At 40.0% G+C, this 24,667-nt stretch overlaps 1 protein-coding gene across 1 annotated transcript in view; it reads left to right on the top strand.

The window, feature by feature from the left end:
* Malrd1 (MAM and LDL receptor class A domain containing 1) overlaps positions 1-24,667 on the top strand; it is a 684,120-nt gene that overhangs the window by 637,647 nt on the left and 21,806 nt on the right. Inside the window, exons 36-37 of the mRNA XM_032884682.1 lie at positions 13,333-13,412; positions 13,502-13,598. Of these exons, the coding sequence (XP_032740573.1) occupies positions 13,333-13,412; positions 13,502-13,598 (177 nt within the window). The remainder of the gene's footprint in view (positions 1-13,332; positions 13,413-13,501; positions 13,599-24,667) is intronic.

Genomic DNA, 24,667 nt, shown 5'->3' with positions numbered 1-24,667 from the left:
TGTGTGTGTATGTGTGTATATGTGTATGTGCATGTGTGTGTGTGTGTGTGTGTGCATGCACGCATGTGGCTGAGGATGTATTTGAACATGTGGAATTGGATAGGATAACTTTGGGGAAGTAATAAGAACACTATTGTGTAATATGGAGAAACTAACTGTAGCAGCAAAATAAATAAGATCTATATGAATTATTTATCTAAAACTAGAGATTCAGAATTCATCTATGGTGGCTCATACCAATTATCTCAGCATTTGGGAAATGGAAACAGGAAGATCAAGAGTTCAAGGTCATCCCTGGCTCTCTAGGAAGTTCCAAGCTCACACCATGAGAAACTGCAGACATTGTCATTTATCTTTAGAGCTTCATTTCTAGTGCAACTTGTGTATGGCTAACCATACTCATGCAATGTTCTGACATAAATAAGAGTAGCACAAATTGCCACCTACAGAGTGACAACCTTATACATGTATTCACAAGGTAATCTTACACATGCAGTCACACAGTAACACTCCACACACACATTCCCAGGGTAACCTCTTACACATACACATTTTCAGGGTAACCTTATATATGCATTCACAGGGTAGCCTTACACACACACATTCACAGAGTAATCTTATATATGCATTCACAGGGTGACCTTACACATGCACATTCTCAGAGTAAGCTTATACGCAGGTAACCTTACTCATGCATTCATATGATAACTCTACACAAACACATTCACATGGTAATTTTATAGTACATTCACATGGTAACCTTACATATACATCTACATGGTAACCTTATACATACATTCAGATGGTAACCTTACACACACATGCACAGGATAACCTTACATACACATTCACAAGGTAACCTTACACAGACACAGACACACACACACACACACACACACACACACACACACACATTCATTTGTTAACCCATCGCAGAAATTTTTAATATCAATTTGTTGTTTTTAATCTGCCTTTGATCATTTAGGTTTTGAAGAAAAGACACACATAACCTTTGTATTTAAAATAAGCCTTAACACAATAGATGGGCAGATATTTACCCTCTATGCTATTAAAATCAATTTCTACTGATAACCCCAAGTGATTATTTACTATATTTTATTTGGGCTGTTCCTAACTCTAATTGGACAGTCCTCAACCCACATTTTTATGACTCACCTAACCCACTGTGACTTCTCCTCCATTCCCTTCTTCCCACCCCTTGCCCTGTAATTCTCCTCCAACTCCCAAGCACAAAACCCTAAACCCCACGTATGTCTCTTCTGCCCAACCACTGGCTGTCAACCTCTTTAATCCCAATCAAAAATAACATGGTGGTAAGGTCACATAGCATCACTTGGGTATATGTGGGAACTCTCTCCTGTCTGTGGCAACCAGGTTTAATTAAATCCATATTAACATTAAAATACAAAGAGCATCAGAGCAACCCATTTTGGTAATATTCACATGATAACAGTATTCTCTCTCTCTCTCTCTCTCTCTCTCTCTCTCTCTCTCTCTCTCTCTCTCTCTCTCTCTCAGGGCAGCCTTACACACATATTCCTGTTTCTCATTTTATTGTAGTCTAAGAGTCAAAAGTTACCCCCATGCTCTTCTCATACTGGGCATGGCCCTACTGCACAGGGCCACTTCTGCCAACTATGTCCCTTCAAATTCCTCTGAGATATTTGTTATCAGACAACTGTCAAGTAGTTCTATCAGCAACACTATAAACCAACAATCACCTGTCACGTTCCATGGCATCTTTCTGGAAAGACCTCATTCAGGGTCTTAAGAACCTATTGTTCACCTCTCCCATAGTTACTTCTGTGCTGATTTTTCTGACTGTCAGGCACCAGCCCCACCACTGAACTATCCACAAATATGCTGTTGTAGCCATGAAGAGACAAGGTGGCCCCACTCTCCCACTCCCTGGTTCTCAGCAGATCTGTCTCCTTCATTTAACGATAAGACTTCTTGGAAAGGTGCCTGGAGAGACAGCCCCACAGTTAAGAGAATTTGTTGTTCTTGTAGAAGACCTGGCTTTGATTCCCATAGCCCAGTCGAGAACTGGTAACTCCAGTTCATGTGGATTGGACATTCTCTTCTGACCTCCATGGGTGCTATGCAGACATAGGGCTGACATATATGCAAGAAAAATTCCAATAAACATAAAACATTTAAAACCAGTTAATCTTTAAAAAGAAACTTGAATTAGTGGACTATATTCTGCATTAAAGGTCTCTGGTCTCATCTTAAACTAGATTCTTATTCCATTAATACATACTTATTGTTTATTTGTTCACGGTAAGCTCTCACATGTACCCATTATACCCATATTCTCTTCAATAAAATGTAAATTGGGGGGCTCAAGATAATTATTATTTGTTGTTCTATCAGATCACAGCCTTAGTTCACCCAAAATATTTCTCAATGTATAACAATTAAATATTTATTTCAAAACATCACAATGATTTTTTAAAATAATTTTTAGTACATAATTTATGGTACACAGAGTTTGACAAGTACTTGAAGTTTTCAATGTGAACTTTAAAAACCTTGTGTTGATATAAATATGCAAATCAAATGCAAACATATTTCACTGCTTACAGTGTTTGCATGACATACACACATATGTACAAGCTGATATGCTATAAAATCATTAAGGAACAATACAAACAGAAGCAATATTTGCTAAATATCAGTTGTATTGCCTACAAATTTGAATCTACTTCCTGACAAACATTACAAAACTTTTAGGAAATACATGTATGTATGTGCATCTTTCGTGGAACAAAAAGTGCATGTTGTTCTGTACATAAGATGTGATAAAGATGTGGTAACAGGGCTCATTATGACAGATACTGTGCAAACCTAAGAAGACCTAATGGTGAAGTTATTTTTTATATAAACCCATTGTTTTCTATTTTTTTAATATTTTGTTTCTTTCTTTCTATTTTACAATTTCTTTCTCACTTGCTTCACTTTGAGAATTTCTAGGAAACAGTGAAATGATACACTGTCCTTAAAGTTTATAAGATTTTCAGAATGGAAATAGCATTGAAGAGAGTCAGTTTTCTTCCATCACTTCTGTAGACATTCTAGTCTTATCTCAGAGACCCCAAGCTCTCTCTAACTGTAGACGATCATCAGCAGTCCATTTCCCAAGGAGCTGCACCTTAAAGAGTATTATGCTTTGCTTTGTCCACGTATGTGAAGTTTAAGAGGTCATCAGTTAATATGACTGTGGATGGCATATAAACAATGAAATTACCACTATCTGATTTGATGTGTGTGTGTGTGTGTGTGTGTGTGTGTGTGTGTAAGTGTACTTCTACTTGTCTTTAGTTGGAGATCTTTTACTGTGCTGTCAGACTTCAATGTCCACAGGAGACTGATTTTAAGACCCTGGTGTATATTGCAGACTCTGTAGATGCTCCAGTCTTCCATATAAAATGGCTTAATGTTTGTGAGTATACAATGCATATTGACTGTACACTTTAAATCATCTTCTTATCACTACAAATATTTGTAAAGTGTAAGTACCATTTAAATAATTATACATATAATATTGATTAAGGAATAATGACAAAAATATCTATGTCAATTCAGATGGATTTTCCCAAATATTTTTGTCTGAATTTTGTTGAATCCACAAGTGCAGGGAGCATTCCAGTTTAATTAAAAAAAGATCAGTCTATTATCCTGTGAATGTGTTATTTGGATTTTAAAACAGTGATACTTTGACTTTCAACTTCTCATTTCTTTAGAGTTGTATTCATTTATATACATACACACATACATATATTTATGTATGTACATATGTAAATGTATGTAACCTGAGTTAAGTAGTCATATCACAGGAGACATATGAGACAAGAATAAGATAGTTGTGTGTATGTTCTTGTATCATGTTTATCCTAAGTGAGTTGGGAGGCCAGATAGAATGTAATCTGATGATTACGTTGATTGAAGCCTATAGCAAGGCTAAAAACAGAAACCAATCAGTAATTTCTCAAGAAGCAGAATATCAAGTTTGGCATCTTTCTTCGGTTTGATATAGCTTAAGCCCCAAGAAGATTCCTGGTTCTGTACTCACGTGTAAAGCCTTCCTTTCTTTACCAAAAGGTCAAAGTGAGTCTGAGACTCCTACAGTCCCTTAGTGAGCAATACAGCTGGTGAAATTTCTTCCAGAACCCAGCAGCCCATGCTTTATTCTTTCTCCATTTTAAACCTTCCCATACTGTGCTCTGTGCTCATGTATATTTCAGTGTGCAAGACAAAGGACGGATAAAGGTCTGGCTAGAACTAAAGTTTAAAATGCATTTCTTAAAGGAAAATTATTTTTTGACTTTATGGGGAGAAGAAAATATAAGGAAAATAATACCCACAAATTATTTTGTATTTGAAGTAATATTCCCCGGCAAGGCTGTATGTCTTCACCATATTTAGTCTTCAGAGGGTCTAGGTTCCACTGACGGGCAGTCTGTTTTCAGTTGCCCAGCTCACGGATTGTTTAGTTTTATTATTATAATATCTTCTTTCTTTCATTCTTCTTTTGCTTCCCATGAAGCTTACTACTCCATAACAGCAAGAAGAAAGCAGGAGGAACGGAAAGTGTAAAATACAAACTCAGGGCTATTTTTAAGTTAAAAATGTTTCATTCAATGACTTCCACTATGCCAGCACACCACACACCTGTTTGAACATAGGAAACATGATTTCAACTTTCTCTTCTCTCTACTAAGAAGTAATCAAGCTTCTTTCTTTACTGTAATAATTTAAAATAAGTTCTGAACACGTTTCCATCCTACATATGCAACATTATGCAGCCTGACTCAGATTCCAAGTGCAAGTTGCAATAAAAGCCACAAAAGGGCATGCATTTCGCATCTCTGAGGTATCATCCTCTGAGGAGAGAATCCGATGACTAAACAGTGCTTCACGAGGAAGTAGATAATTTTCACTAATATTAAATATAGTGCGAGGATGAAAATTCAAGCAGATTAGAGAACCTGAACTCCTTGCATTAAAAAAAAAATCACTATCACTCGATGTTTTCATCTTTTTCTCTTAGTTAGGAATAGTTGATTTTAACCTCAAACGATGCTCCTAGACCGTGCTCCCCAAATGGAGCCTTCAGAACAGAAGAGCCAATAGCATCTGAGAAACTGTTCGGTAGCACAGCTCAATTACTGCATCTGAGACTCTGAGGGCCCGGCTCATCGCTTAGTGCTTGGGCCAGCGTCCCCGTTAGCTCCAGGCATGCTAACGCTCTAACTGGCAGCGCTAAAGTTTAAAGGAGATTACATATCATAAAAGGAAAGTATTTTGATAACTATTATATAATCTAGATATTAACGGCTATTATGAGGTGATAAGGACTATTTTCAGCAGACATTTACACACAGAGTAAAACTAGTTAGATCCTGTAAGAGTGAGTACCTGCAGGGCCTGCCTTCCGTCACTTTAGTTTGAACGATGTTAACATGAAACTGATCACTGGAGTACCGCGTGATTGTGTGCCAACAGGATAGCATGCAGTCACATTTGGTACGTCTAAGTCATGCGAGGACACTAAAGAAAGCCTCCAGAGGTCAGTGACAATCGGTCTCTTGTGGCTGTAAAAATATAAAAAATAAAAAGGGAATAGGTTGTCTTTTACCCTGCTCGGTCCGCACCGCGGTGCCCCAAGATATCTGCTAGATATCTTGGCGGAAACACAGCTCAGCCTCACACTTTCCTACACTCAAACCCTCACATAAAAGAACACACAACACAATAACCTTTGACCCAATTGGTAAGGTATAATTGCCCACTTAAACATACAAAGCCCGGTACCATCCATCCCTTGAGAACATTAATAACAACCTGTGAATACACAGAGCAGAATCTTAACATCACCTGCCATCTTGTCCTGCCATGGCTTCTCCCCTCTCCCTCCTGTCTCTACCTCTCTCCCTTAGTCTCCTCCTCTTCCTTCAAACTTCTCTCCCGCCCATCCTTCCTTCTCCTCCAATGACAGGCCTCCTTCTATCCTGTACCTGCCCTTCACCAGTACTTTACAGATTCAATGGAGGTGGTTCTGGTGAAGTCACCTGAGTTCTGAGTCCTTGACTAGGCAGCTGTCCTTGGGGCAGTGGAATTAGCATCAAAATACAGTAACTTCAGGGCAAACCACAACAGTCTCTGTCCCTAAGGGAGTAAATACCTAAGTGGATAAGACATGAGGGCATCTTCTAGCCATTGACAGAAAAGCTCATGGAATCTCATAGAGTTTGAAAGACTCTCAGTGAAGGCACCGTGCACAAGAATAAGGGGACTGTAAACCTTACTAAAACTGAGATCAAAGCTTTGCAGTCCATTTCGAGAAAGTTTTTTTTCTACACAGAACTATCTTATCTGACAGGACTCTATAAACACTGAAAACACAGTAAAGAGTTTGAGTCAGAGGAACTATAGAATGTCATATATCTGCAGCCCAGAAGCCCAGTTAAAACCTGTTCCTATACCAAAGTGACAGGGGCTTTTACCCAGACCCAAGGGCAGGAATGCAATGGGGCAGAAGGACATTAACAGTTTGTGGAGTAAATTAATGAGACATGATGATTGCAATGAAATTGAAGGGACAAATAGAGACATTTGTCATTTTTCTCAGAAGTGCATGGGGAGGCAGACATGTGTGTGTCCATGTGTCCATACGGTGTATAAGTGTTTGTGTACATGTACACATATATGTAGGTATGTATGTGTGTGCCACAGGTCAAACATATGTATTTGTTGCATGTTATACAGAATCCTTGTTTATGAAACAGAGCCTCTCACTAGCCCCAGGAGTTCACTTGTCTCTAGCTGCACAGTGCTGAGATTCCAAGCAGGCACTATCATTCCTGGCTCTCTATGGGATGCTGGGAATTGAACTCCAAACCTCATGCTTCAACAGCAAGCACTTTTCCAACTCATCACCAATATTTTAAAGCCCAGAACTCACTTTTATTTTTTCCTGGTGGGCTTGACATATTAAAGTCAGTGAAAAATTTGTTTTAATTCATACTTATTAAAATCACACAAATGTATATATTCTCTATTTTCCTGAATCCATGACACATATGGAATGATATCTCATTGCTGTATGCATTGTCTTTTAAGTTTAAATAGTCACATAACAATATCTTTAGGAACTAACCTTGTCTCTGAACTCCCTCTTATTTTCCTCAAATTCATTAGAGAAATTATAAATAAGCTAACCTTGATTTTGTTGCTTGAGCCCACAATTCAGTTCATTTAAACAGCCAAAGCGAACCTTCTGCTGAATCTTACGACATTAGTCCCCAAACGCAAGCTCAGTAAGTGTGTAGCCGCTCCTTACTTGCCATGGCAGTGTGACAAATGAGCTGGGGCGTGTACACAAATGACAAGAAGGACAAGATGAGCTTGTGTTCCAGCTGTGGGAAAGTAATGAATGGGTGTTGCCAAGTACACCCAGAAATGAGTTATCCCGGTGACACCTTGATCAGAACCTGCTAATAGTAGAAGACCTGCTACAATTTAGGAAAGCTCAGTGTGTTGGTTGAAAAAAATTTAATTATATTTTATTTCTCCTCTTTGTATAAAAGAACAGACCCTTATGCACGAACGGAGAAGGATGTTTATCTTTTTCTTTCAGGTGGGCTCCGCCTTATACTTGGGAATTTTGGGAAACATGATGGAGCTAATTAGTCATGGGGGAAATTAGTCCAAGAAAATTAATCACTAGAATTCACCATGGAGTTGCTGCATTCTGTGGCTCGGAGATTATTCAATGACTCCTCCCACCTTCCCTTTTCCTATTAGAGTAAATTCTTCCATGATTTTAATGGACTTCTTACACTCATTTTCTTGATACAGTCCCAGCCTATCACCCAGAAAACACTCAGGTTGAGCCAAGCCCTCCAAGTTTCTCCAATGTTCTCTGCAGGGGAAATTGCAGTGGGTAGAAATACATTCACCAGCTGCCTGTCTTCCTTGCTTGTATACCTGCTTCAAGGATTTTAAAGATTATCCTACTTGGGGACATTTTTGATAAGCCTGGAAATCAGATGTGCCAGGGACTTTAGTTCTTCTTGCATTCTGGTTAAATGTCCCTGACGGGATTGGAGCCAACATTTGCCAGATTAAGTTAAAAGACCAGACTGTTAGGATACAGAGCAAAGTTCAATGGGAAACAGTCATGAGGAGAATGAATATGAAAAGGCACAGTACTGTATCTACAAGAGCTTGGGGTGGCGTAAGTGGGACCATGTGCTCTCCTGTGTCGCCTTATTTTTGTGGATAATTCTCCCATAAATTCTGTAAGCTTTTACTGCAGCTTTTCATAAATGAGCCTGATGCATCTAGACTTCAGGAGTCCATGGAGGTAGAGAGCAGTAGATTTTCACCTGGTGTTCTAGGCTTCGTCTATGTTCCCAGGAGCATACTTACACTGTATTTCTATATTTCCAGATGGTCTCACTAAGGTTTGATCAGACAAATGGTCTTGAGACAATCCAGATCAGATTTCTCCTAATCATTGTTTGCTAATACATAAAAATTATAATGCCAATCACAGCTATATCCAACTACGCTCCATATTTTAACTTGAGATAGACCAGGGGAAGAAAGCATTTGTGGCCAGCACAGGAGAGTCTGAGAATCCAAAGTAGAATGCTTTTCAGCATGTTTTCCTTAGGGATGTAAAGCTCAATTTCTCCATGTGTTCATCTTTTAAGGGTGGGATGGAGAAATATGTCCTAGTTTGTAACATGCCAATGTGAACAATAACTGTGGAGTGATCCTGGCTCCTCCTAGCAAAAGTGACAGGTGTGCATTAACAGTTATAATCCATAGGTATAAAAACACTTAAAAATAGGACACGAGCATATCATCTACAATGCTAAATTATAGGTCTCATCAACGATATATCAGAATGCACACTGCTCCTGTCCTTTTCCAGAGGACAGAGTTTGGAACCCAACTCTCTTAACTCAAGTTCCAGAGAACTCAATGTGCTCTTCCGGCCACCGTGGGTCCAGAACCCCTGTATCAAACACTCATACAGACACACATAAAGAAGAATTTAAAAACTGATAAATGTTAAACTATAGTAGTCAACATGATTAAAAAGAATATAGACTCAGCCAAAAGCATAAGCATGGAGAACTAAACCTTGAACTGAGGGAAGACATCAGAGTTGACCACCATTTCTCCATCTCTCACTGACTGCCTTCCTGTTAGTCAGTTATATTCTCAGAATGTCTTTTCCAGGAAACAATACCAACGGGACTCTCTGAGCTTCCAACAGAGCTCCAAGCATGCTTCCCCTTTCACATCAGAGTTGGGGAAGAATTTCTTTAAGGATATATAGTCAGCATAGCACAGCCCCTTGTTTCCAAGTACTTCCCTAGAAGTATGCATACGTCTATCTATGAACCCATCTCTGCTGGCTGTGAATCTGTATGCTGATGCTTCCTTGTAAGGAGGACATGACAGTGCTAGCAGTCAGACAGGCTATTCTCCATGCAAACCAAAGGAAAGCTACATAGAGTTTAATGTCGGGGGATTTAATGAAATGATCTTGGAGGAGGTGCCTACAATGCTCATTGTAAGTGGGTCATAGTAAGAAGAAGACGGACTTACTAGGTCTTACTATATATGCAAAGTAACAAGAAAACAGATGCATAAAGCTAAATAAATCAGATTTCTATGAGTATTTTTCACGTGGGCACTTTGAATAAAATAAATGCTTGTTAAATGACTGTATTTAAAAATAGCATAATTAACTATTTCTTTCTTCTGAGCATGAAAAAGTAGTGAGATACTCACACATACACTGAGGTAGGGAGGGGAGGACAGAGGGACGGAAGGAGAGATACTGAGGTCCAAGTAGTCTAAATTAGAAAGATATATATTAGGTGAGCATGGGTATTACAAGGTACTCATGGCCTTCACAGATAATTTGGCAATACACAAGAGGCAAAACCATGTTTGCTTTCGGTCTTGCCTACACATAAAGTAGCTAAGTAATTCCTTTAAGGAACATTTTGGTCATTAACTGTCAAGGTATGTGATGAATGCCTATCCTATTCCCTGTTGGAACAAGTTTCTAGCCTCAGACAATTATGTAACAGTTCCAAACTGGCCAAGCTGATGGGAAACACACCCAGATTGTATCTCCGTGACTAGACTGTCCCTATCTGGATGTTTCTTCTTTGGCATTTAGCTATATAACCGAAGCCTACTGGTTCCAATTCCACAGCTCATCTACTTTTCCTGACTCATTTCTCCTACAAAGGCCTTGACCCTTCACCTCTCACAAGTATATAATCCCTCCGTACACTACTAAATTTTCAAACAGTCGTTATTCTTTGGTGTCGGACATTGTTTTTCATTTGTCATTCTAATCCTCCTGACTCAGTGAAGGGAGACTCCCTGTAAAAATCATGACGAAACAGATGCTAGTATCCTCTTCTAAAAACATCTTACTGACATTTATTAGGATTTATGGTAAGCTTGGAGGAAATGAGTGCGCTCAGCTGTACTTAGAACAGAAAGAATATTCATTTTCTTCCCGACTCTAGCTCTCCAAGAGAGGCAGGAGAAAAACTATTTCAGTGTTGTTACTGGAAGAACGAGCAGATATCCTGGCACGGTATTGATGCTGTCCTCGGAATCTGGTTCAAAGGCAGAGGGACCACCCTGCCATGGAAAGGTTACAGAAGTCTAAGGATCAAATTGCCATAATTATTTCAAACTGGTTTTTCCATGGAGGAGGTTTTGTTTGAGAAGCAGAAATGAAAACACATCAAGTGTCCTGAATTCTTTCTACAGCCCTGTAAACATTTCTCCTTCTTCCTCCCCCAAGTTCACGTCTCCAGGGTTTATGTCATGTCCCTATCTAAGTATGTAGGTAGATGGACAGCAAACACAGACGAATGATGAACCGATACACAAACGTTCCGACAGCTGATGGGAATCGTTCATCCTGGCCCTCTGTATGATCTGGTTCTCCCCTTTTTTTCTCAAGTGGCATTTCCAGATATTCCCAGAGGCCTTATCTCAGTAAACATATCCAAATATGGAGAATCTGCTTAAAGTAGGGATTCTGTAGGCCTGACATCAGCATGATGGCACTTTTGGACTCCTAAAGAACCCAGTGAACCCACACAGAATACACAAATAAGCCACACCGGCATCCACATATGAAAGACTGCCATGTAGCACTCATTGAATGAGGACGGGCAAGGAGACGAAAAGACTTAGAGTCTTAAGTATTGTGAGAGTAGAAACTAACTATTGCAATATCGATAAATCCATTTTCATCTGAATCTCAGAAAGTTTAAAATTTTCAAATTGCGTTTGATCCCTGCTTTTTTAAAGGACTATTAACGAAGATCTATCTAATGACCTTCCAGAACCTGTAATAGGGCTTTTCAATTTAGTTCAATTCCATTTTTGAGGAAATTGCTTTCACTCACCCAACTTTTCAAATTTTAAAGGGAGACTGACAGAAAGCATGGGCTCACAGAGTGTCCTAGTTAGGGCTGCTATTGATGTACTGAAACAGCAAGCTGGGGAGGAAAGGCTTATTTTACTGACTTACCCTTCCGCACCACTGTTCATCAACAAAGGAAGTCAGGACCAGAACTCAAACAGGGCAGGAAGACAGAAGCCATGGAGGATGTTGCTTACCGGCTTGCTCCTGAGAGCTTACACAGTCTGCTTTCAGAAAGAACCCAGGACCTCCAGGCCAGATGTGGCCTCACTCACAGTGGGCTGGGCCCTCTCATGTCTATCAATGAGCTACAGGTTCATCCACAGACCATCTTACAGAGGAATTTCCCAACTGAGGCTCTTTCTTCTCCAACGACTCTGGCTTGTGTTAAGTTGACACAAAACCAGCCAGCCCAGTAAGCAATGCTTCTGACACACAGATTTAAACACACGTATTCAAAAGTTGATTTTAAACTTAGTTTGTAGCATACACCATGAAACTGAGGAACTCTAGCGGAAACCATCTCAATTTGAGTCACATTGTTTCTGCCAAATAAGAACATGGATATTAACTTCCATGCTCATTTGGGGACTCATTATACCCGAAAAAAATTACTTATAAATAAAAATGTTCTTCTGGGCATGGTGGAACTGGCCCTTAATCCTAAGACTTGAGAGACAGAGGCAGAGGCAGGTGGATCACTCACTGTGAGATCAACTCGAGCAAGTTCTAAATAATGAGTTACAGGTCAGTCAGTGTGAGACAGAGAGAGAGAGAGAGAGAGAGAGAGAGAGAGAGAGAGAGAGAGAGAGAGAGAGAGACCGAGAGACCGAGAGACCGAGAGACCGAGAGACCGAGAGACCGAGAGACCCTGTCGGAAACAAAGAAACAAACATGCCCCTTAGACAGGCAATCTGCCTGCAGATGTTCTGAGGATAATCTATTTCACTATTACAGTGTGACCAGTTTTGCCATTTCTGAATAAAGGCTGGCGTGATCTGAGTATTCCTTGCTAAAGCACAAATTACATTAATATAAATTAATTGTGAATCTAAGTGATTAAGGAAACATCCCTCTGTGATGATAAATGCATTTGTATTCTGCTTTACATGTTTGCTAATCTATACTTTGAACTGATGCGTTAGTGGTTAGTGATTGGACAGAACCTCTTCACTGACACATATATGGCGGCTGGAGAGGAAGCTTGGATGGTAACATGTTTACCCTTTAAGCATGAGTAGCCATGTCCAAGCCCTAGAGTTCATCTTTTTCAAAACAGATGGGGCTTGGAATCCCAGCCCTAAGGAGGCAGAGGCCTGTGATCCTGAATTTCCCCAGGCCTCCAGCCGAGCTGTCAGTCAGTGTTCTGGCCTGTGAGACTCTATCTCAAATGTAGGTGAATGGCACCAGAGGAATGCCCAGGGCTGTCTACTGGCTCCATGCTTATGCACAGACATGCGCACATGAAGATAGATAGACACCCAGAGTTTGAGACGAATGGGAAATCATCTCAAATGATAATGGATCCAAGTGAAAAAAATTCAAAAAGTCAGTATTTGCAAACAACAACAACCAAAAGTGCTGGGTGAAAGCCGCTATCCGTTTTTCAAAATCCACAAGAGGATACATTACAGCAAAGCCACAGTCCACCAAAATATGGACGTAATGACATGTAATGTTTCATTCTGGTTTCTCAGCCACTTTTCTTATCTTCCTGTTATCTCCAAGTATCCCGGCCATCATCAGAGTCACCCCGATTCTGCTCAACTACTCTCCTGTTTTGTTTTTGGCTTATTGTCATATCTCACATGAATTTTCTTTTCCAGGTGTGAAAAGGGCTGGACAGGAAATCGATGCCACATCAGGTCTAACCCTTCTAGCGAGGGTTTCGCGTATACTCAGAATTGTAGGTAAACATTATGCTTGAACAAACAGCTTGGGGTCCTTGATACTTTTCTGAATCATGATAATCTCTTCTGTGGTTTGAAATTCTAGACATATGGACTCTGCTGGGTATCGGATTCGGGTTCCTCGTGACTCATATCGCAGTGGCCATCTTGTGTTGCCTTGGCAACCGGAGAAGACCAATGAGGTAAGCCGTGCCTTCCGGGTCTGGATGGAAGGTGAGCAGCAGGGAGAATGCCCAAAGCATTGCCTCTGCTCTGCTCTCCTTTCGAACTTCCTTATGGAAGAAGTTCTTATGCTCTCATACTTTGAGGCTTCTTCTCTTAGAAGCAGTAGCTACTTTTCATTCAAAAATTTACTTTTTACTTACAACGAAGAAAACAGGACATCATTCAAGACTGAAAACATCAAGTTATGCTATGTACTGATAGAACCAGAGATGGCCTCAGAGCTGAAGGGAAGATCCCTTTCAGGCTTCCACAGAGAGGCCATCCTCTCAGCATTTCCTGAAATGTTTCAGGCCAGCATTTCCATCTTCCAAGCATCAACACACGGACTACAGGCTAAGATCTGCTGGACCGAAAAGCTGGCTTCATGCCTAAGTAGAGCCTCTTCTAACGCACACGGCCGTTAAAGATATTTTTGAGTTCGCAGCACACCACACCTCTTCCCATTAATGGTGTAAACTACAGGTCACACAGAAAAAAAAAAAGCTGATTTCCTCACACTCATCAAGATAAGAGCTCTTAGAAGAGGGCATGACATTTTAAGAGATACATCATGTTCTGTATGCCTGACCGAGTGGCCACTTAGACATGTGACACCAATATATGCCACAGCAATGAATGACAAGATGTTTTCCTTAAATTGTTCATTTGACCTGCTTGAAGAGATCCTCTAAGTTCTCCAACTCTAATCATAATCTCCACTCATATTCGTTAGCATATATTATTCTCCATGTCATGAAGTAAGGGGAATACGTTTAGAAAATATGGTGTGCACCATGAAAAAAAAATAAGTACATTTTATGCCTATTCCCATCAATAGGTTTGTATCCATGAAGCAATTTTTCAATTGTTTTCTGTGTTCTTTAAATACAACCGGGCAGTATTTGTAGAGAAGTATTGGTAAGAAGCCCTTTGGACTTAAAAGAGCTTTTAACATAGAGGAAGAGACAGACTCACAAACCCTAAGGGAACGTTGGCTGTGTGTATTCATAATATGTACATAATAAGTTGAGATTCTCCAGTTGTATCTGTGCTGTGGTAGTGGGAGGCCTGGAAAACTAGAAGTCTGTACAGCTGGGTGACAAACTAGAACTGAAGTCATGAAGGTACAGCCTTGAACCCACAATCCACACATAGCACAGGCCAACTGTTGTGGTAAAAACAGAAAAGCAGCGGAACAGGTTCCCACACGTACCTGGGCAGTGGAGCTCTCTCACTGGTTCTGACTCCAGCTGCCATTGGAACTAGTGCTAGTTTATCTCAGTGGCTCCACACTGCCCCATCTACATTCAGACCCGCTGTCCCTGAGCCACTCCAATACAGCACACTGTCGGGCTGCCCCACCCTCACTCACAGCTCTCTTGGCTGGTCTCCACCATGCCAGGCATACACACCCCATTTCTGTGATGGGACCCATGCATCCAGCCACCATATCCTCTCTTGAACTAAGTTATGTTGCCACATGAAAGAACACGTCACACACTATCCTCCGATCCGATTGGTAAGATATAATTTGCCCATCTAGACAACACAAAATCCTGTCCACAACCATCCCTTAAGAATAGGCATAACAATGTGTATTATGTGCAGAGAGGAATCTTAACATCCACTGCCATGTTCTCTTGGCCCTCTCCTCCTCACTCCGGCCTCCTCTTCCTCTCTAAAACTTTTCTCCCACCTGTCCTTCCTTCTTGTCCAGTGACAGACCTCATTCTATCCTGTACTTGCCATCACCTGCATAATGACATCAACCTACAGCCAACAAGTTGGAAACTTTGGTTTTCCAAGTTAAGGGGGGGGTTTGAGTTTGTTTTGTTTCTCCTCTTTCTCCTCCTCCTCCTCCTCCTCCTCCTCATTCTTGAGAAAGTTCAGTTTCTGTCTTTGAGGGCTAAGTAAGTTTTTTTTCAAATTCTTTTATTTAACCTAAAGCAAACTGCTTTACTTAAAGTCAATTGACACTACACTTTGACCATGTTTAAGGCTTTCACAGAAACACCTAGGTCAGTATTTGACCAAAGAACCAAACCCTAATCTGATCACAGTGACACATGAAGCTAATGACTATAGTCACTTAGTCACTTAGCACAATCCTCAATTCACACCTTCTCCAGGTGATGTCAGACAATCTACAACTTGAGGCTACTTAAAGGTTTTACAAGTAGGTTTCGGTGGCTCTGTGCCACAGTATGACAGTCACTTGTCCTTTGTCTTGACTTTATTTGTGTATTTTGTGCTGTGTGTGTGTGTGTGTTGTGTATGTGTGTGTGTGTGTGTGTGTTCACATGGGGATGCACACATGTGCATACAGGTATATGCATCTGTGGATCAGTTGTTCTCTGCCTCATTATTGAGTTGGAATCTCTCACTGAATCTGGGCTTAACTTTGCAGATTCAGGTGACTCTGACTTCCCGTCTCCCCATCTACCTCAGCAGCCATTTCTTACAGGGATTAACATCATGTGCTTAATTGCTCAGTATCTTACATGGGGACTGGATGTGAACTCCAGTCCTCAAGCTTGTGAGGTACTCCACTGACTTAGCCACCATCCCCCTTCATCACTGTTTGACTTTCAATTGCAAACCACCCTTTACATTGGCTCTTCACCTCCAGCCTTTGTTAAAGTCTGCTTCTATTTTCTGACCCCAACTTATTTTAATTTTTCCTGTTTTTAAATGGTATCTAGTATTTAAAAGGAATCTCAAATTTTTCATTTCTGCACACAGATGAAATCCAAATATTATCACTATGGAGGTCATAACCAGAGAAAAATCCACAAACAAAAAATAAAATAACTGAGTTACAGTGACCCTTCAGCAGTAGAAGGTTACCTCCCTAACCCCCATTGAGTGCTTAGTTTCCTAATACTCAGCTTCTGCTTCTGTTTTCAACATGCAAACAAACCTAGCAGACAGAGGATGGTCTGTTTCAGATCCAAACCCAGAGACTCACCAGTCCCCTTTCTCCAACTGGAGACCTGGCTCAGATGTTAAGGATGCACCAAGGAAAGGGTTGGAGAGAAGTGGTGGTTGCTATGGGCTTCAAAGAAGATTTACTCCAGTGTTAAATAGGGAATACAGACACAAAGTTATGGCCATGATGTGCGATGATGGGCCAAGATCTGAGAGGTAGACTGAGGAGAAAGGCAGTTGAGAGAACATTGAGGAAGTGAAAGATGTACCAATCAGATTGCCAAATATAACAGAAGAGCATAGTCACAGTATTTTTCTTTCTTGTGGTCCTTTGTTTGTGGCTATCTTTGTGACCCAGCTGAGTTTGCACATTCTAGGGCATAGCCCTTCTCCAACTCTTTTGTGTTTGGTTTCTTCCTGCTGTTTTTTTAATTCCCATTCAAAGGAGGAGGTTGGCTTAGTTTATGTCGGCGTTGCTGCCCTCTCCCATCCCCTCTTCCTGACCCTTGTGTAGACACTTTACACCCTAGTATCCTCACTTCCACATTCAGGCCCCAAGAATTCCGTCTCCCCACTTCTCTCTGAAGGCATTATCTTATATCCTGAGCGTCATGCCCCTTTCTGCTTTCTGGTTTCATGGTGTCTATACAATCTCACTCCGACATAAATAAAACATAAAAAATTAGAAGCTTTTTTCTTATGAGAAAGAACATAGGGTGTTTGTCTTTTTGAGCCTGGGTTACTTTGCTTATTATTATAGTATTTTTCCAATGCATTTCAAGATTTCCACATTTCCTTAATTCAGCTGACTTGAATGGATCCCTCCAGAAGTTGAACGATGGGTTGAAAAGGATGGCCTCCCCTGACAGAACAGGGCCACCCTCTATATTGAAGTACCTATACTCCTGTGCTAGAAACTTCAAACAAGTCCTTCTATGCTTTCTCCAATTTCCCATTCTCTTCCTTGTCTGGATGTTCTCTATTTCTGATTTCCAAAACATACTCCAGACTCTCAGGGAACGGACTTTGCCTTTAGCAATCCTTCCTTCACCCATGCTAGACTTCTGACTGGCTTGATCTTACACAGGTCTGGTTCTGTCAGCCACAGCTGCTGTGTGTTTCTGTGTTCAAGACTATATGCCATGTCTCAAGAAGACTTTCACAGCAGTCACCTACTACCCATGCTTCTTTCAATCTTCCAGTCACGCTATCAGGATGACTTGTAAATCTCGTAGGCACAAGTATGACATAGATGACCAACCCAACGGGGTACTTCCCATTTTCTTATTCTCTACACATTTGCTAGTTGTACGTCTTTATATCAATTGCCATCTGATACAAAAAGATACTACTGTGATGAAGACAGAGCTGCTCTATTGTACGGGTTAATAAATGAGTACTTAGGAACATTTACGGGCACTGTAATACTAAAGCTTTACCAAAGCAACAGCAGTAGATTCTGCTCTAGGGCCTGTCACCTAAACTCAGCCAAGGGTTTGAGCCCACTTAACAGTGTCCTGTCTTTATTACCATTAATATGGTTGATAGTGCCTGTCCTTGGTATCAGAAAACAAAAGCTCATTTCCAGGGTTCACTCCCTTGAAATTGCTGATCAGTGGGGTCTCAGTGAACCCCAATACAAGCTATTACAATTGCTCTTAATTACCCACCGGAACTTGTAGACAGGGTTGTATTGTTGAAGACACCATATACTTCCTTGAGTCATAGGAGGTAAATAAATAAAGCTGGAACTGACCTGGAAGCTTCTTTCTTACTGGCTTATTTTCATAATACTGGACGATGCTACGTACAACACTAATGGGGAATAAAAATATCCAATAGCTTCACCTACCCATGAGTCATTTCAATTGCAATAACAAACATCCAATTACGAAATGATCCTTGGATGAATAGGCCCATGATTGAATTTAGGGCTTGTTCCACAATACCTTATCTCTTGAGACAAGATCTCTCATTTCCCCTGTGACTCATCAATTCAGATAGGGTGGCTATTCAACAAGCACTGGAATCCACATGTCTTTGACCCATCTTTTATGTGTGGATTAGGGGTCTGAACTCAGCTATTCATGTTGGCATGGCAGGAACTTAACCAATTTAGACATGACCCCAGGTCCTCATAGAATTATTCTTAAGAAACATCTACAATATCTAATAATTTACATATTACACTTATAAAACATAAAAATATAGATATTAACTTAAAATATAAAGAGGGTCATGAAGGATAGAGAAGCATGTTCATCACACAAGCTTTAATGCCTGAGATTAATTCCCAGAACACATATTAAAAACCCCAGTGTTACAGATTGTGCTTTCAATCCTAAGGCTGGAGAGACGAGGCCAGGTAGATCCTTAAGCTTCTTGTCCAGTCATCCTTGCCTGAGTAATGTGTTCAGACTAGTTATGGAGATAACCTATTCAATCCTATTTGGTTTTGGTATCATGCAAATATGGTCTTTCATCTGGTCAGCATTAGTCACTCAAGACTCTGTCCTCTATGATACGATTCTGTTGTAGAACTCATTAATTGTCGTGTAACAGCTATTTCCACATTACAGTCCATGTCTTTATGTTCTACCACATAGCACTGCATGCATAATTGGTACCCGATATGTGACAATAGATGGTCGCTTATGCTTTACTGAGTGCTACCACCAAAAAGATAACTAGATCCAAAAATAGATACTGCTATATAATTTCACAATAAGGTTTTTTGCCCTAAAGTTGTCTGAAATATTTTGCCAAAGATGATTAAGTGAAATAACAAAGGCTTACTTGAAAATAAGGCCAAAATCCAGGGTATACAAAAATGAATTTAAGCAAGAAGGTATCACCCTCTCCAAGTAAGCCTTGACTTAAGGTTTTTATTAAATGTCATAAGGAGATTCTGTGGCACAAGAGACCCTTCAGCAACTTGAAAGAAAAATTTAATTAATTTCTTTTAAAATATAATATGGAGACTCTGCGCTCCGACAATGCTAAGGATAGGAAAATGGCCAAGTTCCTGTAGGAGATTCATTCCCTGGTGTTTGTTCTGGTTTCCATGGCCTCTGTATTGTCTACTTGCCACTTTGATTGCAAGGAAAGGAAAGCAGAACTAGCTGTCTTAATCAAAATGAAAAATTAATACAAGACCCAGGGTGTTTGCTGGAGCTCCAGGATAAAAATAAACCGAGGTAGAGTCTCAACAGTACTTGACCAAGTCAAACTTCTCGTCACCTCTCATCCCTGCCTCTCTGTGCTTGCCAGCTTTGTGATTCTCTCTCTAGATAGATTTCTTCTGTTCTCTATCCAATATCAAACTATTCTGTAGAGGGTGAATGTTATTTGTTTTTATCCCCCCAGACATATAAAGAAATGAAGTCTTTCTCTCCTGGGCCAAAGTAAACTTTACAAATGAAAAACGTGTGATTAGCATCTTGAGTGAAACTCCTCCCATACCTGGTCAAATCACATATGGGTGAGATTTGGGGGCATGCCGATAACATAAACACTTTCCACATGGAGAAGCCAAGGTCCCATGGTGGGGGGAATGGTCAAGACAGTAGTCACCAGGCCTTCAATAATAGTTTGTACAGCACTGCTGTCTCAGCAGGTAAACTTATGTGCCCCAGGAACTTGATAACTTCAATTTTTATCCCCAAGTACATGGTGGGAGAAGAGAACTGACTCATGAAATAATTAAAAAGTGGTTCACAGTAAGAGAAAATAGATGCCAGTATCAAATTTGTAGCAATAGATCCAGATCAAAAGGCACAAGAACATAAGAGGTTATTAGTCCTTTCTTAGTTATAGCCAGATTATGCCCACTCTTTTTCTATTTTAGACTGTATCATAATAGTTTGTTATCTCAGGGCACATAACTAAGAAATACTGTGTTAATTTAATAAACAAAGAATAAAATTTAAAAGTAGACACAGCTAATTTACTTATAGATGGAAATAAATACATCTATAAAAATTGTTAAAAGTCTTAGATATGAAATATTTCTAACATTTTACAGGATTATAATTTGCTAAAATTTGAGGCTTAGTATCCAAGATCAAAGTGAAGTAGATTCCTATGAGACCTATTCTGTCCTCCTTGCAGATGGCTGCCAATGTCCTGTGTCCTCAGATGGCTGATATGAGAAAGTCTTATGAGAAGATTCTAATCCCTTAATTTAAGGAGGTTCCATTATTATGACCTTACATAAATGTAATTACTTCCCAATCACATCATTTTTAAGGGCAACAGCTTCAGAATGTGAATTAGAGGGGTTAAAACATTCAGCATATACAACAGAAGGAACACTGAGTAGGAATGATGCTTCTTTTAGGAATGTGATCTTAGACATGTCTCATAATTCAAATGCACAGCATCTGTGCAAACTTCTCAGGGCTGGAGAGATGGCTCTACCATTAAGAGAACTTGTTAGATACTGTTGAATGTAATGATAGGATACAGATCCAAATTCTACAAATAATTCTGTCACATTTCCTATAAGAGAAGAAACAGGGACATTCAACATCACTTTCCCTGAACAAGCTATATTTGTCTTTTGTTTCATCTTTATTAACTTGAGTATTTCTTATTTACATTTCGATTGTTATTCACCATCCCAGTTTCTGGACCAACATCACCCTAACCCCTCCCCCTCCCCCTCCCCTTCTCTATGGTTGTTTCCCTCCCCATCCTCCCTCCATTGCCGCCCTCCCCCAACAATCTAGTTCACTGGGGTTCAGTCTTAGCAGGACCCAGGGCTTCCCTTCCACTGGTGCTCTTACTAGGATATTCATTGCTACCTATGAGGTCAGAGTCCAGGGTCAGTCCATGTATAGTCTTTAGGTAGTGGCTTAGTCCCTGGAAGCTCTGGTTGCTTGGCATTGTTGTTCATATGGGGTCTCAAGCCCCTTCAAGCTCTTTTCAGTCCTTTTCTAAGATTCCTTCAACAGGGGTCCTGTTCTCAGTTCAGTGGTTTGCTGCTGGCATTCGTCTATGTATTTGCTGTATTCTGGCTGTGTCTCTCAGGAGAGATCTACATCCGGCTCCTGTTGACCTGCACTTCTTTGCTTCATCCATCTTATCTAGTTTGGTGGCTGTAATATGTAGGGGCCACATGTGGGGCAGGCTCTGAATGGGTGTTCCTTCTGCCTCTGTTCTAAACTTTGCCTCCCTATTCCCTGCCAAGGGTATTCTTGTTCCCCTTTTAAAGAAGGAGTGAAGCATTCACATTTTGGTCATCCTTCTTGAGTTTCATGTGCTCTGTGCATCTAGGGCAAATCAAGCATTTGGGCTAATAGCCACTTATCAAAGAGTGCATACCATGTGTGTTTTTCTGTGATTGGGTTACCTCACTCAGGATGATATTTTCCAGTTCCATCCATTTGCCTATGAATTTCATAAAGTCATTGTTTTTGATAGCTGAGTAGTATTCCATTGTGTAGATGTACCACATTTTCTGTATCCATTCCTCTGTTGAAGGGCATCTGGATTCTTTCCAGCTTCTGACTATTATAAATAAGGCTGACAAGCTGTATTTGTAATTGGCCCATCAACAATACTGAGAGTTCTTTGAGATTCTTCAATGAGTGGCGCAGGTTATAAAATAAATATCTATCCCTATTACATTAAATTTTCTTTACCATACCCGTTCCCAGTACAAACACTTTGTATCCTAATGTGAATCTTTAAAGGGAGAAATGCAGCTGACATTCAAGTCTGAGATTACCTGATAGGCCTAACCTGGATTCAGAAATAAATATTTATCCCTAATAAAATCCAAAAGCTCATTTATTCTCTGCCTCAAGGCATTCAGTAGCATTGGTAGCTATGAAGTCTCTTGTGAGAGTATGCAGGTCCCATGAGTGAATTATCCTTAGCCACCAGAATGCCACTAGCCCAGTGGATGCGGTTATAATGGTTGGAAAACCTTTTCTCTCTCCAACAGTTCACAATTGCATTCACTCATAAGAAGCAAAGACCATTCTCACATACTGAGGTCAGGGCGGGGGGTGGGGAGGGCGGACCTGCCAAATCTTAGTCCTCTGTGCCTGTTTTGGTCATTCTCAGACAAGCCTGTTCAAAATTCATTTTCCAATGGAGACCAGGGTTTTGAAAAGCAGGATTGGGCTGTAAAGGATATTTTTCTAGTCTCCCTTTTCTTTTTCCCTTCTCCCTATTTAAAGAGATAGTTAAGCATCCTGTTCCTTTATATCGTTGCCTTAATTCTACCTGTAGCTTTCTTTCTTGTACAGTGGTAGAAAAGATCTAATATTAATGCCTCTGAAGAAAGAAAGCATGTTCTTCCACCTCATAAAACATTCTTCTTTTCTACCCTATTTAAGGAGATGGGGGTTACCAAAGGCAAATCCTGGGAGCTGGCCATCCAAATGCACGCATGAGGAAGGCTATAAAGAAGAGGTAGCATTTGTGTTGAGAGATCTGAAGGGAGAAGAAATCTCATTGAGTTAAAACAAAAGACAAGAAAATATAGAAAGTTGTGGGCTCCAAAATGGCACAATGGATTGTAGTGTGTGGGAATGTAACTGAATAAATTACTCTTTAAAATGTATGTGGTTGAGATGCTATAGGGTTTGAACGCCTACTAAAAAGAGTCCAATTTACTTTTCTCTTAAAAGGGAAAAAATGCTGTCTTCTGTTTTTCCTAAGAGGTCCAATTTCTACCCCCAAATGGGGTAGATTTTTTTGTTGTTTTGTCTTTTTGTTTTATTTTTTTTTTATTTAGAGACCAACCCCAATAGATTTCAGTAAGGAGCCCCTGTCACCTGCAGTTACATTGTAAGTAGTTAATTGGTGGCTTTTGAGGGAGGTATTTGTAGTCTGACAAGGCTGTAGGTAGACTCCCCACCCCCAGTATACCATTACTGCTGTGTCTGACTTCCAAAAGCCTTTATTTGTTCTCCTTCTCGCTTCAGTGGTGATTGGCCTAGTGTCCCCAGCTCAACGACCTGCACCATTTCTCTGTGTTCTGGTGGCCACACCACTGTGTAGGCAACATTTTACCAAACATATTTCTTTTTCCAATCTGAGTATACTAGCCATTTCCCACTAGGACTCTGCCTAACATGACTCAGGAAGCAGTATTAAGTAAATAAATGCCAAGATCACGTCTGTGTTATTAAAAGAACAACAAAAGAATGGTGTAAGAATAGATTGGGAGAATTTAAGAAGAGGGCTAGTGGAGTTCAGGTGAGACCCAGTGAAGGTTGATTTAATACAGGGGGCAGGGAGGGATGAGAATTAGAGCAGATTGCAGACGATTAGCCTTAGGATACAGCACATCTGAAAGTGCTGACGAGATCATTCCCAGATCAGGAAGAAAGCAAGCTTGGGCAATAGAGAAATAAACTATTTTGGTATTTAACATTTTCTTTTATGTCAAATGATGAAACTGGACGATCTTATCATGGATAAGGTATCTTCAAAAAAAAACTCATAAGATCATAGATTTCATATTCATCTTACAACATTTTCTAGTATACTTTAGTGTGAAGTGGAATCTTGTAGTAACACTGCTTGTATTGCTTAAATTAACCTTTCATATAACTGGTGTTAGAACAGTGACAAAATAGGAAATTATAAATTAAATCATTTTAAAGTTCTCTACCCACTTTGAAATTGCCTGGTTTAAATCAGATGCTAAGCTTAGCTCTTTGGGGGGCCTAAGTATTCCCTGGTTGACATTTAACTGCATTAAGCCTTTCAACTCTTAAAATGCCTTTCATTTGACAGAGGATTGTCCTACTTTTAACTTTGCCTGGTGAGTTCCTGAAAGAGATCTGCTATGTTGGAAAAAAAAAAAAAAACAATCCAATTTACAAATTAGGACTGGTTAAGATACCTGACAAATTTCGCTGTATCACCTAAATTTTGTTCTGTGTTAGGTGACACTTATAAACCCCTAGGACTCAATTGTTTTAGTTCTGCTTCTGGACAAAGCTCTGGAAAAATAATGTTTAATTGCCTGCATCTTGCTTAATAAAAGACAAATATTTATTGAAAATGGTTAGGACAATTTTTTTAAAAAATAACATGGACCATAAAAATTTGCCAAAAACAAAATACCACCACCATCATCAACAACAACAACAAAAAC

Source organism: Rattus rattus, chromosome 14 (assembly GCF_011064425.1).
Source record: "Rattus rattus isolate New Zealand chromosome 14, Rrattus_CSIRO_v1, whole genome shotgun sequence".
Taxonomy (NCBI): Eukaryota; Metazoa; Chordata; class Mammalia; order Rodentia; family Muridae; genus Rattus; species Rattus rattus.
This window is presented reverse-complemented; position numbering and strand designations above follow the sequence as displayed.